Genomic DNA, 15022 nt, shown 5'->3' with positions numbered 1-15022 from the left:
AATATATAAAATATTGTGTATATTTTATTTAAAATATGTTGCAGGTTTTTAGATATGTGTGTAGATACATATATATAAGCAATTCAAGGCTATGGCCATCTCTGTGGGCCTTGAATTGGATTTTTTTTTTCCTCAGTAGTGTGCAGAGCACTTCAGTGGCATTGTGTGAGATAATTCCCATAGCATCTGTTTGGGAAGTAAAAAAAAAAAAAAAGTTTTTATGGTAGAATAAGATAGACAGTTTATGCATAATGGAAACACCCTGCTTTTAATGCCATTTATGCTCTGTATTTGAAAAACTTACCTTACTGGCTTCCTGTTTTGACGTGCTTCCAAAGTACAACCCTTAGCATGCATGAACAAGGAAATACTTGTAGAAAATCATGTGTAAAAATAAAAGCAAATGGTTATAGAAGTGATTTCTTTATTTTCAGAAATCTCTGCACCAAGGCCATCTTCTCCCAGTGAGCCCCTTGAAGAGGACAGTGTATTGTTTAACAAACTGACTTATTTAGGGTGCACAAAGGTGTCTGCCCCTCGAAATGAACAAGAAGCTCTGCATGCCATGGCAAGCATGAAATCTTCCAGTCAAACCCCTCTACCTGTAACACTTTATGTTCCAAACATTCCAGAAGGCTCTGTAAGGTAATGCAGAAATGTTTCTTTTGTTAACATGCTCAAGACACATAAAACTTGGATTTTTTTACTAGCAGAGGGAAGTTGAATTGCTGTGTTTGTACCTCAGGTTTTTGCTGTTGTTTTTGAGAAATACCTCTGAAACAACAAAATGCATGCTCAAATTTAAGATGCAGCACATAGCTGGTGGTAGTGGTTAACACAGTGTTCACAAGAGCTTATCTTTCTACCTGCAACTCTGTTCACATATGAAAATAAGAGATACACTGGAAAGGGAGAATGGGTAATGCCTGTTTTTGCCCAGCCTTCCTAGTCTGCAGTCACCAAGGTAAATATACTGACACAGTAGTAGTCCTGCTGGCCTTGGGTTAGTAGAAGGATTTTCAGTTTTAGATTCTTCCATATATGTTGAAGACTTGAGGTGCTGTTCTGTTTCCAGACACTGCAGTGTTAAAGTCAGGTCTCAACTCTATCTGCCTCATGATGCATCCTGATCCTAAAAAACATTTGCTTGCCCCATGTTAGGAGGGTCTTGAATTAATGAAGAGAGTCCAGGGTTCTTAATCAGGAGCAGTTTTGCATACAGTAGTAGGTAGAAACTCAGCATTAAAGATTTTTATTTTTCAAGTCAGATGTCAAGATATTTGAAATACATGGTCAGATTTCCTTTCTTTCCTGTGCCAATGTATTGACTACCATATTGTGCAGAAGGGCCTTGAAACCTGTGTATTATTTTCTGCCATTTTGCTCCTTGAACCCAGTTGAAGGTTTTTTTTTTTTTGATGCTATGGCAGTATTTGGTTTGAATGAGGAATTTACCCTGCCTGTGTTTATGGTGTCAGCTGTCACACAGACACAAGATGATAGGTGTTCTGGACCTGTAGCCATTGTGGTTGTTTTACAACTGAAATTGCAGGTTCTTTTGATCTTTAATTGCAGAAGACCTCATTAAGTGAAGGACTGCCTATGAATCTGCACAGAACTATAAAGGCAAGACCATGTGTGATGTAATACGTTCCACTGAAGTTCAAGTGACACCAATGTCATTTTTGAGGGGTGTCTCCATTTCTGGTATCTTAATATTTGTCATTTGGGATTCTCTTTAGCATGTTCTACCAATACTTGATGACCTTCAGTACAGTGAATCCTTCCTGAGCTCTTCTTGCCTTTAGAAGATGAGGCATTTATTTTATTGTTACAGACTTGGGGTTCTGTTCCATGTAACTCATGTTTATTCACCCTTGATGTGAATGTGCATATGGAAAACCAGCAAAAGGGCAGAAGAGAGCTGTGTGGCTTTGTGTATTCTTTAAAACTCACTTCCTTGTAGTTCATTCCAACTCCTATGCATTCTTTTGCTGCCCTTCAAGTTTCTGGAATATTCTTTGGGCTCTGAGTTTGAGAGCAATTTAAAATTCTGTATGAACCCTGAGGTCTGAGATTAATAAGCACCTGAACATGGCAGCAAGGATTTGTCAATATAATCCTGTAAGCTGAGCTATTGAGTCCTGTAGATTCTGAATATTTTCTTACTGTTATCTTAAACAGATTTAAATTCTTTATAATGTTTAATTTTCTTTGATCTTTGTATGCAAATTGCATTTTCACAGTTGCTGTGGATTTTTCATTTCCACTGTTGTATTTTTCACAGATGCTTGTGGAGCAATGATGGTCATTGGTATTGAACATATATAATACAGAGGTCCTATGTTTGTTTATATCATGGGTGTAAAATAAATTAATCCAGTGTTGCAGCCAGAAAAAATTTACATCTTAACAGACTTTTCTGTCCCAAATGCCCATGTGGTGTCCTTGAATTTAGTAGTAATTTGAGTTTAGATATTCTTGCAGAGAAAGCTTTTAGGTAGGCCTGTTTGTTTTACTGACCTTTTTCTTTGATCATCCCTATTCCTTTCCTTGACAGAATAATAGATCAAGCAAGCAACATAGAGATTGCCTCTTTTCCAATCTATAAGGTGTTGTTTTGTGTTCGTGGAAAAAATGGGACCCCAGAGAGTGACTGTTTTGCATTTACTGAAAGCAGCTGTGGGACAGAAGAGTTCCAGATTCATGTTTTCTGCTGTGAGATTAAAGAAGCAGTAAGTATTAGATACTATATAGTGACTGATAAAAAAGTATTTTAAGAAGTTATTCCAGATGTGGAAATGGTATATTGCAAGATGTGTTGATATGTATATAGTGAGTTTCACAGAATGTGCAACTAGTTGCATGTGAATATTAATATAACTTAATTTTTTCATTTTTCTTTCATTATTTCAATAAAATTGCAAAGTACACTGTAGTGGAAAGGTTTAGAAATCCTAAGTTTAGTACAAATATTCTGTTTTTCATGCCTGATTTGGGCAGGTTAAAGTTGCAATTCTTATTAGTTACAAAGAATCATTTTACAGTACAGTGCCTTAGATATTTTAGAACAAACTGGGTGACATTATGAGAGAAGAGCTTTTCTTAGGGTGAAAAGTAGAGGGTGAAAACAAAGGAATCTTTTTTATTGGCATCTGCAAGAGCAAGTTGTAAGTTCTGTTATTAAATACACAATGTGAAAAACACACTATTCAGGCAGTCTTACGAGTTGTATTTTTAATATAAATGTGAATGCACTTTTAATATAAATATGTATTAACTTACTGAGCAGAAGATGAGGAGTGAATGTGACATAAATGGGGTATAAGAAATCTCTCTACTGAATTTGCTTGGTTACTGAACACCCCATTTGAATATTTTGTGCTTCATGAGGTATGCTTTGTGTTCAGTGTAAGATGCAAATGACAGCAATTTTATAACCTTCAAAACCATACCTGAATACCCCATTAAAAATAATATTTTTTTTCATAAAACTACTTATTCTTTTGCTTTTCTGCAGGTCAGCAGAATTTTATATAGTTTCTCAACAGCATTCAAACGTTCTTCCAAACAAGCATCAGATCATGCTAAGGACTTCATTCTTCCTACTCCAGATAGTGATGTGTACACTTTCAGTGTTTCCTTAGAAATCAAAGAAGATGATGGAAAAGGAAATTTTAGGTAATATGACTGGAAAGGGGAAAGGAGAAATAACTCTGAAAAAAGCATAAAGCTGCCTGCAGAATGCACAGCTGCTGCATGGATCTTTTCTGTAAAAAGATTAAAAATCAGGATACCTTTTCGAGTTTCTTTTAAATACATGTTTTGTGGCAGGGATGCTCAAGGTAGGCCTCTGCAAATAATGAAGATACTAGGAAGTCTTTTAAGAACTTCAGTCAAACCAGTTTTCTTGAGTAAATGCAGTCTGGTGTTTTCTTTATATGTATGTATGTTTTAAAATAAGCTGATGAGTTCCAAAGTTCTTGAAAACTTAGAAAATGTGAATTTCTCTGAGCATTACAGGGGACAGGGGAGCAAAGTATTCTTTGCCTAACAGTTAATGACATGATTTTTTTGGAATGAAAGAGACAGTTGATGGTAAATTTAATTCTGCAAAAATATCATTTTTTTGCATTGTAGCCAGTCAACAGCATATTTTCTGGTTTTTTTTTTTTAAAACCAAAATTTACCCAGTGCATTTTTGGATATCTTTGTCTGATAAACCCCCAGACAGTTAGCATCCTAGGAATGAGCTAATGTTTTTCTTAAGTGCCTATTTATTAGCTTGTGAATGAAGGAAAAGAAGGTCTTTTGAATGAGTTGAGCCAGTAAGAGTTTTGGTGGGATGCTGCTCTTTTTTCTATATTTAAATTAATCTTCTATACCTGTTGTAAAGAAACTTGCTTCTTTATTCTTTTAGCCCTGTGCCAAAGGATAGAGAGAAATTATATTTCAAGCTTAAACAGGGAATTGAGAAAAAAGTGGTGATCACAGTTCAGCAACTCTCAAACAAAGAACTGGCTATTGAAAGGTAAGATTGGTATAAAAATAATGCAGTTCAGGTTTTGGAGAGAATGGTATTTAGTGTCCTTTTCCCTGGCCTTGCAAATTATGTGGCAGAAAAAAAATAAAGCAGTAACCCAGAAAGTGCCATTGCACAAAATAATGGATTTTTAGGTATGCAGTCCAGTTTTACAGTTCTTTTGAAGTCTTTATGTGATTTTTAGGTGGAAACAATAAACAGAGCTTGAGTTCAAACATTCTTGTTTTTTTTATGCCTTATAATTGACTTTTTGAATCTGGTGGTAGGATCCTTACAACATTCAAATGCTTTTGATTTTACTTTGTTGTTTTAAAGTAAAGTAGTGCAAAACCCTGCTTGTGTTGAAGTCTTTCATTACCAACATCTGTCAGGTCAGTAAAAGTGATGAAGTTGGGTTATCTGAACTATGTTAGACCTTGGAGCATATCCATCTGTTAGATCAATGTATTGGAAGACCACTAATTTGCCTCAGCCTGCTGGTTAGAAGCAGCAATCTTTTGGTGGGTCTTCAAGATGAGAAGGATTCCTTTGTTGTTTTGTATAATATGATTCTAATGCCTGTCTTGAAGTGATGATGATATGCTCAGGAACAGTTTCTGACTCATGCTGTATTTCCTGGAACTGATGAGGGATCCCTTTGGATGGAATAACTTGACCTTTTTGTGCAAAGGATTTGCCACAAGAACTCAGTAACTTTCATTTTTAAAAATAGCAAATGCCACCAGATGGCAATGTTATCATGAGAGTAACAATGGAATTCAGTTTAAGTGAAAAGGGGATTTAAATAACAGGAGAATTGAGAGGAAAAAACAACAACCTTTTCAAAGCATATGGTTAATTTCTTCATTTGCTTTTAAAGCTCTTGTTTCAAAAATGAAACTCAAATTTTAGACCAGTGATACACAATTAGCATTTATAATCAGCATTTATGTTATAAAATTGTGCTTTTGCTACTAATTGCCTTTAAAAAAAAATCCAACTTCCAATGTGTTTTTAGTTTATATAATTTTGGGTCAGAATTCAGTTAATGAATGATGAGTTCTTTTAAGAATTTCTGAATACCATTTGACTTTCCTCAGAAAAGTTAAGCTATTTTCCTTTTAAAATTTAGCTTTTATTTTAATGTTGTTTAGTATATTAAATGAGGATGTTATTATTACCACAAGCTTTGTTGATAAAAGATATTTAGTTGACATGACATACAGACTTGTAAGTAATTCTATACACTTACACTGCATAATAATAAAATTCAAGACCAATATAAATACCAGTTCAGGTTAAATGATACAGTGAGTTTGTAAGCAACTTAGTGTTGTCTTAAAAGTATTTGCAAGTTGAAATTATAATGTGAGAAAATGTTGCTCAAGAAACCTATTCTCTGGTCTGAAGCATTTGAAAATATTTTTTTATGATCTCTGAAGGGTAAAGCTGGTACCACTCAGAGGAGTTTGCTGCCTCCTGGCCTTCAGATTGAGCCCATGCCTGGGCTGTGCTGCTACAGTAAATTACTTTGTGCCTTTGTGGCCTGTTTGACATAGGGGTTTGCCTGTTTTTATTGAGGTCAAAGCAGGTTAAAAAAATTATGTTTATTCCTGTCTGCCAGTCATGTGGCAATGCACAGGTTCACCCCCCCAGTGTGGGCTATCAGGTCGCAGATGTTTACAGGATTCAAGAAGAAAATTCTGGTTAATTATTTGAAGCCTGAAATAGCCTCTTTTTCCTAAAACACAGGAAGACTGACTGTTCTCAGTACAGTGGTGTAGGACAAGTGGTGGTGTAAAATCTAGTTCCTCTGCAGGTGAAGGTCCTGAACACACTGCAACTCATTGTACTCTGAATTTAAATTGAGTTGGAACCTGACTCTTCAGTAGCTGGATGCTGCCAGTCAGCATTACATATCTGCTTCTGTGAGAGGCAGGAGCTACTTATTCCTGACTCCCATCTTTTAGAAGTGTGCTTCCCCAAAATTTTGCCTTGCACACCCTAGAACCTGGATATGTCTGAGAGGAGCATAGCAAGAGATAGAATCTGTGAGCTGTTACCTTGGAAAAAGCACAAATATTTTGCCTGCCTCTGAATCCTTGCCTTACAGTTCTCTTTAGCAGGTGTATCAGAAGCTAGAAGTTGTACCAGAATCCTTTTACTATTATAAATTACAGAGTCCTCAGTGTTATTTCTACCTCAGGAAGAAAATGTAATACTCTTAATGTTCTGCCTGGTCTAATTAGTCTTGCAGAGAAGCCTCCTTGTATGGTTCAGTGTAAATCTTAGCATCTTGTTTATCTTGGGTGCTTTATGTGGCACTGCATTATGCTATATAGAGATAAATCAAAATTGTCTACTCTTTAATTTACCACTGATTTTTTTTTTAAGATACAGGCAATATACCTGTGTAGATGTAAGTTACCATTTTCAGTAACTGTAGGTAGAGGTAGAAAATGGAAATTACATACCCAAACATAAATGGGGCAAACTTAAGAGATGGTGTAGTAAGTGCACATCTTAAGACGTTTGCAGTTAATATCATTATTGGAATGGTAATTGTTATTATATCTATGTTCCTAATGCAGTGTTGTGCCTGAGTGGATTGAAACTATTCTGTCTTCATTGCTATGGATGTTCAGCTAATCTTTTACAATTTATGTTTGCTGAACAAATCTAAATTTACATTTCAGTAAGTGTGTTGCCCCTATGACAGAAGGTCAGCAGGTCCAAGGAAGTGATTCTGCCCCTGTACTCAGCGCTGGTGAGGCCACAGCTTGAGTCCTGTGTCCAGTTCTGGGCCCCTCAGTTTAGGAAGGAGATTGAGGTCCTGGAGCAGGTCCAAAGGAGGCAACTGGGCTGGTGAAGGGACTCGAGCACAGATCCTATGAGGAGAGGCTGAGGGAGCTGGGGGTGTTCAGGCTGGAGAAGAGGAGGCTCAGGGGAGACCTCATCACTCTCTACAACTCCCTGAAAGGAGGTTGGAGCCAGGGGGGGGGTTGGGCTCTTTTGCCAGACGACTTTCAACAAGACAAGAGGGCAGGGTCTCAAGTTGTGCCAGGGGAAGTTTAGGTTGGATATTAGAAAGAATTTCTTCACGGAGAGGGTGATCAGCCATTGGAATGGGCTGCCCAGGGAAGTAGTGGATTCTCCGTGTCTGGAGATATTTCAAAAGAGACTGGATGTGGCACTCAGTGCCATGGTCTAGCAACCGCAATGGTGGTTCAAGGGTTGGACTTGATGATCTCTGAGGTCCCTTCCAACCCAGCCAATTCTATGATTCTATGAACTGTTCAGACTTAGAGAAGGTGGGAATGGGAGGCTCTTCCTGGTGCATTCAAATACTTGGTGGGGAAGTATGGATGAAAAAGAGCCAGACTCTTCCAGGAGCTACAGAGGGGTAGGATTAGAGTCAGTGGACCCAAGTTCCTTTCCTTCAAGTTCTGTGTTGAATGAGGCCAAACTCATCCTTTTCTGAGGAGAGGGTTGGGTCAGATTGCTTATAGAGATCCCTTCTAGTTTAAGTTGTTCTGAGAGTCAGTGATAAGAGGCAGCCTGGCTGATTATTAGAGAACTGAGCTGTGCTAAAGAAAAATTCTCAAAGCAAAACACTCTAAAATGAAACCCAAATTTTCCATAAATTTCATGATGCAATTACTTTCAAGTTGTTATTGTTTTCTCATTTGATATCTAATGTTTTTAAAAGTCTGTGCAAACAGCTTGCAGCTTGTGTTAGGCATACATAATTCTGTTCAGTATTTTTTTTATTCATAGTGGAGTACTTTATAGGAGAGAAAGATAAAGATGATTTGCTGAAACTTCAGCCTCTAATTTGTACCTTCCACATTCAGAAAGTTCAACAGTCTGAATGTTTTAAAACGTTTCTTTTTATAATTGTTTTTATTGTTAAAAATACCAAGAACACTTGTTTATTGTGGATGGGGTTTCTGGAATCCAAGACCCTTTATAATAGAAAGATCAGTTTTAAAAAATGAAGAATGAAAGTCTAAAATTTGAGCAAATTGGATTGGCTTTTTAAGGGGCCCAGATGCTACATGATGGTGACATTATAGGTGATAGAATGAGTGAATTTGTAATTTTTCATGTGATTATATGAAAAAAAATGTTTAAAATGGCCTGGGGAGAAAGTGAATTTAATCTTGCCAATCTGCATCACTAATGTACAGGAATTCTTGGTATCTTTAGGCTCAATATTCTAAATTGTCTTTGAGAATAATTGGTTGTTCACAGGCAGAGAGTAATTCCAGTAATTCCTCAGTCTGGAAAATAATTTAATTGCATTTCTGTAATATATATTGTGATGTTTCCTCAGTGTTGTCATAACACTAACAAAAAATTACTAAGAAAGATTTTCCTTAAATTAGAAGCAGTAGGTGGCTGTGCCATTATGTTCAAGAAAATATGTACCATCATGTAAAAAAAAGTATTTTGAAAAGCTAGTATCTATCTTTTATGTCTTTTTGTCTCTGTGTGTCTTTTTTTTTTTTAAAAAAAATGTTAAATAAACTTCACAGATGCTTTGGGATGCTACTGAGCCCTGGACGAAATGTGAAGAACAGTGACATGCACTTACTAGACATGGTAATACCTCTAATTATCTGTTTACTGAGATAGAAGTGGTTCTTAAAAAATAAAGAAAACAAACCTCTCACATGTTTGGTTTTTGTTTCTTAAATCCTGGGGTTTGTATCTTCAAACTAGATACAAAGTTGTGATATACAAAGGACACAACATTTTAATTTATGTCAAAATCTATGTGATCTGGTTTTCATTTATTTGGTGAACAGATGGTTGTTAGAAATAACTGAATTTTCTGTATTGTGTTAAGCACATTTTCTAAAATCTTAGAGCAAATAATTCCATGAGCTCCTAAAAGAAGGTTGTAGAAAGGTGGGATTGGTCTCTTCTTCCAAGTAACAAGCAATCAGGACAAGAGGACATTGCCTCAAGATGTGCCAGGGGAGGTTTAGATGGGAGAAATTAGGAGAAATTTATTCACCCAAAGGGTTGTCAGGCCCTGGCACAGGGTCCCCAAGGTGGTGGTGGAATCATCATCCCTGGAGGGGATCTAGAAGGAGTATTTCTAGGAGTAACAAATGTATAGCATAAGATTGTTTTAAGAGATAAAGAGGAATTGTAATTATTAATTTTTAACATATGTGGCTCTTTTGACTTGATTTGCATACTGTCCTGAAATTTGGGGGTTTAGATCTCAAGTTCCAGTGTATTGGAATTTACAAATGTGAGTCCATGCCTGAGTACGTCAGGAAAAAATGGCAAAGATATGATTGCAGAGTGGGAAAAAATATTTTCTGGACCATTTCTCTGTATATTGTGAAGCAGTTCAATTTTATGAAGTCTCTTTTAACTCATCCTCTCCTCAAAGCCACCTCAGCTGCTCAAAAACTGAAGTAGCAGATTTCTTACTAGGTTTTCATGCTTGTAATAAGCATTAAAAATATGTTAATAAACTATTTTGTCTTCAGTTTCTTTAAAAATGTTTTTTCTCTTCTTATGTTTCTTTTTTCACTTCCATTTCCCTGTACCTTCTCTCAATCCATTATTTTATGTTTTTTATTTAGATTGTGTTCTCTAGGGCAAACATAATTTTACTCTCCAGTTTCTAGAACTGTTTCTCCTCCCCATGCTCAGCCTCTTGCTCTCAAACCAAGAACCTAACAGAATCCTGTATGTTTTTATTTTTAGGAATCTATGGGAAAGAGTTCTGATGGGAAGGCTTATGTAATTACTGGAATGTGGAATCCTAATGCACCCATGTTTCTAGTACTTAATGAAGAAACTCCTAAAGGTAATTCATTCAAACTTGTACATTTGTTCTACCTGACATGGGTTTGGTGTGTGTATTTTCTCCTGGAAATCATGGTGCATGTGTCTGAGTATGTCCACCATTATGTTTTGAGTCAAACTTGAACTTTGGCTAATTTTTCTGTATGTTACTTATTTTTCTCTTGTAGATAAACGTGTATTCATGACTGTGGCAGTGGACATGGTTGTCACTGAAGTGGTAGAGCCAGTCAGGTTTTTGCTGGAGACTGTTGTGCGTGTGTATCCTGCCAATGAACGCTTCTGGTACTTCAGCAGGAAGACCTTCACAGAAACTTTTTACATGAAGCTAAAACAGGTACAGTATATTTTTTTTCTAAAGAAAAGTTGCTGCCAGGAGCATTTATGTATGTCCCAGTTTGGCCTGTCTGAGAGTTAGCATGGCACCTGCACCTCAGTAGTTTGTTTCTTCTAATCCTTTATTGCTGAGATCCTTAAATCATAGAATCATAGAACAGAATCATAGAATCAACTGGGTTGGAAGGGACCTCAGAGATCATCAGGTCCAACCCTTGATCCACTACTGCTGCAGTTCCCAGCCCATGGCACTGAGTGCCACATCCAGTCTCTTTTGAAATATCTCCAGACACAGAGAATCCACTACTTCCCTGGGCAGCCCATTCCAATGGCTGATCACTCTCTCAGTAAAGAAATTCTTTCTAATGTCCAACCTAAACCTCCCCTGGCACAACTTGAGACCCTGCCCTCTTGTCTTGCTGAGAGTTGCCTGGGAAAAGAGACCAACCCCCCCCCTGGCTCCAATGCATAATGGTTAAGCAGCATATGTAAATGTTCAGTGCCTTTGTAAACTGAATTATAATGAGTCATAAGTCATTTGCTTTGTGGGCTTAAAGAATTTTAAACCTACATACTGAATTCTGTGTATCTTCATACTGTCTCATCTGTGTGCAAGTCTATTTTACTGGTAGAATTGGAAAATAACTGTTCACTGTAAAATCAACTAATATGCAGCAAGGGGAAATCCTGGCTACTCATGAGGTTCAAGATTTGAAGATAGGTGGCTGTAAGGATATAATCAACTGAAGGCAAATAAACCTTATGTGGAGGTTTAAAAGAGTTAAGTTATTACTGTTTTTGTTTTTTGTTTGTTTTTTTTTTCAAAATGTCTTAGAAGGTGGATTTTTCCATGTTTTCAAAAGGAGGGGTTTAGAAGGATTATCTGGAAAAATAAGTATGGAGAAGTTGCCATGTTTCTACTCCTGTGGCTGTTGATGAGGGTATAAAATTAACTGTGTTCTTGTCCTTCAGTGATCCCAGGCTCCTTTGAAATATGAGGTTAAGGGCATTTTTGCAGTGGTTTATGAAGTTAGTATTGTTTGGGTGACTTCTTGCTGCTGATTGTAGCCTTTTGAAATACTCAACTAGCAGTAAAGAAATAACCATTGTTAGCAAGTTCTTCTGTGAAGTATTTCAGTTTGTTACTCCCTTGGAGTCTGGCTGTTCAGTCAAGTCATACAGACACTGCTTGGCTCTATAGAGAGAGGAAGTGGTTAAGATGAAGCTTAACGCATAGTTGTGTATTCCCTCTGTGTCAGCTTTCCCAGTCCTGTGCTTTTCTTCCTCAAGCAATGAGAGATGATATTTGGTAACTCTTGTTTAATAGTTTATTTTGTGTACCTCACCCAATGCCAGAAAAGTGTAATATGGTCATTGTAGGATGGTGAATAACTGCATCCTCCTGCAGGGGCTGTTGACCTGCTTTCTCCAGAGCTTTGTGTTGTAGCTTTGGTGCAGAAAGTGAACAGCAGAGCCTAACTGCATAATTCACATTGGAATAGTGGTTCATCAGATTTGACTAATGAAACCAAAGTGCACTGATTTAATCTTGCTGAGCCTAGTGTTAGTATTTGAATTGTCATCTTCCTGTGGGATACTGTAATAGGTCTGGAAAAAAACCCAACAACCTATGCTGATGTTGCATGGTGAACGTGTAGCTGTGTTTTGATTCTTAGTAAATCAATCTCATGCAAATGGTAAATTAGAATGTAAGAAAATCTGAGAAAACCAACTGGTATAGGCAGATGTTAAGAATTTCCTGAAATTTAAAATGTAGATAATACATTTGAAATTATAACACTCAGCTGTCTGGTACTTATCTGTAATCAGTTAAGCTTTCCATTTAAATCATGCACAACTGCATTGTTTTTAATTGAGTAATATGGATATTTTCTGTTTTGTCTGTCTCACTACTTATAATGTGGTGATCCTCATGTGCCTCTTCTCCCTGAAGAAACATGTTCATTGCTTCCTGCTGTAGAATTCTAAAGAACTGTTCCACAGATTTTTGCAAAAGGAATTCTTTTAATCTTTGTGGTATTTCTGCAAGATTGAAGTCCTGCTTATGGATGGCAGAATCTCTGTTTGACCTGCAGCAAGTCTTTATTTAGTCAATTATAAGTTGGACAGTTTGTTTTGCAGTAGCTGTTCCTGCAGTTGCCTCTGAAAGATGCTGTACCTCAGGGCATCCTTACTCCTTGGAAAATAACTTTGCAGATGGCCCTGGGGTCAGTCATTGGTGAACTTCTGGAGAAAGCAGTTGAGCTTAAGCTGATTATAGGTCATGTAACACTGGATTAATAGGAAAAGCCTTGGCTCAAAAGATAGATGGCTCCTCTACACAGGACAACGTGTGGTATTGTTGCATTAAAAGGAATAAAGTAATTTGGCAGAAAATAAACCCCCTCACAATCCAACTGACCCTCAGATATTGGAGGAGCTGGGGGCTGCTTGGCTTTTAGATGCTGAGTGATGGCAAATTTATCTTTATTAGGCCAGAAAACAAGGGTCTGGATGCACTACTAACAACATGCTGCCCATCCAGTCCTGTTTAATAGGAACTATCACAGCCACACACCACAATTCAGTTGGGCTCAGTAAGGTTTTTCACCACCAGATTAGTAAATAGTGTGGTTTATTAAAGCAACAGTACTCAAGTTCTCTGGATTGCTGATGATAAATTTACTGTCTGCAAAGCACGTGCAAAATTCCTAGGTTACAAGTAATACAGCTTGGCCAAAAAAACACACAAAGAGAAAGAAGCTCTTTAGAGATTCCCCAGGGGCACCAATCTGTCAAAAATGCATCTAATTCCCAAGGTGGGGTACTCAGTCCAAAACCATGCAAAAGAGTGATCTTGTAGAGATTTATACTATTAAAGAGACTCCACAGAGATTCATATAATTCCTGGGGAGGCACCCAATCCAGTTGAGTGTTTAAATCTCACCCAAAGGGGTCCCAAAGCAGGAGAAGGGAGACTCAGCCTGTCAGCTGGTCTCAGAAGTCAGGTTATCCCTGCAGTGGTATCTTCCCTATTGGCTATTTTTATACTATTTTAGCTGACAGGTGGAGCTTGAGGGACTTTAGTCAAGAGTAGCTTTGTTATGGTTGGTGCAAAATTCTCTTGCTTTGCATTTAAAGGTATAGGCTAGAGAAAATTCAGTGTGCAGGCTCAGTGAGGGGTGGTTGCACCTTGGAGGTGGGTAGCTTTAGGAATGGAGGTTTGCTTTTGTATTATAATGAGGTTATAATGAACAAACTTCACCTTAAGGACAACATTTTGTCAAAGGGTGTCAAGGTTGTTGGCCTAGGGTTTCAAAAGTGCAATTATTTGGTATTGTTGCCACAGAGTGTGGCTGCAGCATCTCCACTCTGCTCTCCATGCACTTTCTCTTGGAGCTAGCACACTTGAGTACCCCTGATAATGCCAATGTCTAAGGTAGTCATGGTACAGTAGCCATGTTCCACTTGCTCCAAATGCTGTACCTTTCCTTAAAAATACAAATATAATCTAAGTCACTTCTATCAGTTATTGTAATTATTCCACAGGTATCACAGGACAGTCTTGTGGTATAATTCATTCTGATGTAAAATCATGACAGTAATGGTATCAGTCATTGTGCAAATGTAAAGTGTTGGAGAAATTCATGGAAGCTGTCTGCCCAGTTCTGATTTCTGGCATGCAGAGCCCTTGGCAGGAGACTTTAGACTTGCCCTGTTTCAGACAGTTGCCCATTTTAGTAAGGAAGCATCCACATCCATTACTGGTGTTCTGAAAGGCCATGAGCAGTGAAATAGCATTTTTCCCCAAGGGGTAAATGGGACATGCTTGCATCATCAGAAGAAAATCAGAACCTTTCAGCGGAAGGATTTAGATGGAAGTAATAATCTGAACTGAGATTGGTGAGGTGCTCATATAAGGAATGACATCAATGTGGCTGTATAATTTAGGATTGTTCTATCTGCCTATCTATTGCTGGTTATTCACACACAAACGACTTTCAACAAGACAAGAGGGCACGGTCTCAAGTTGTGCCAGGGGAAGTTTAGGTTGGATATTAGAATTTCTTTATTGAGAGAGTGATCAGCCATTGGAATGGGCTGCCCAGGGAAGTAGTGGATTCTCTGTCCCTGGAGATATTTCAAAAGAGACTGGATGTGGCACTCAGTGCCATGGTCTAGCAACCGCAACGGTGGTTCAAGGGTTAGACTCGATGATCTCTGAGGTCCCTTCCAACCCAGCCAATTCTATGATTCTATGATTCATCAGTAGAACATGCTCCTTGTAAAGGTGGTTTCCTGTAGATAGCAAATGCTTCCTTTAGAAAGAGACCA

The 15022-nt window shown here is 37.7% G+C and overlaps 1 protein-coding gene across 3 annotated transcripts in view; it reads left to right on the top strand.

Annotated features, from left to right (window-relative positions):
- Positions 1-15022, top strand: part of RABGAP1L (RAB GTPase activating protein 1 like) — a 239136-nt gene that overhangs the window by 19174 nt on the left and 204940 nt on the right. For all 3 annotated transcript variants that reach the window (XM_030454812.1, XM_030454811.1, XM_030454813.1), the window contains exons 4-10: positions 435-645; positions 2561-2735; positions 3521-3681; positions 4421-4531; positions 9061-9127; positions 10253-10355; positions 10522-10688. In XM_030454812.1, the coding sequence (XP_030310672.1) occupies positions 435-645; positions 2561-2735; positions 3521-3681; positions 4421-4531; positions 9061-9127; positions 10253-10355; positions 10522-10688 (995 nt within the window). The remainder of the gene's footprint in view (positions 1-434; positions 646-2560; positions 2736-3520; positions 3682-4420; positions 4532-9060; positions 9128-10252; positions 10356-10521; positions 10689-15022) is intronic.

The sequence above is a fragment of the Calypte anna genome, chromosome 8, assembly GCF_003957555.1.
Source record: "Calypte anna isolate BGI_N300 chromosome 8, bCalAnn1_v1.p, whole genome shotgun sequence".
In the NCBI taxonomy this organism is placed as follows: domain Eukaryota; kingdom Metazoa; phylum Chordata; class Aves; order Apodiformes; family Trochilidae; genus Calypte; species Calypte anna.
This window is presented reverse-complemented; position numbering and strand designations above follow the sequence as displayed.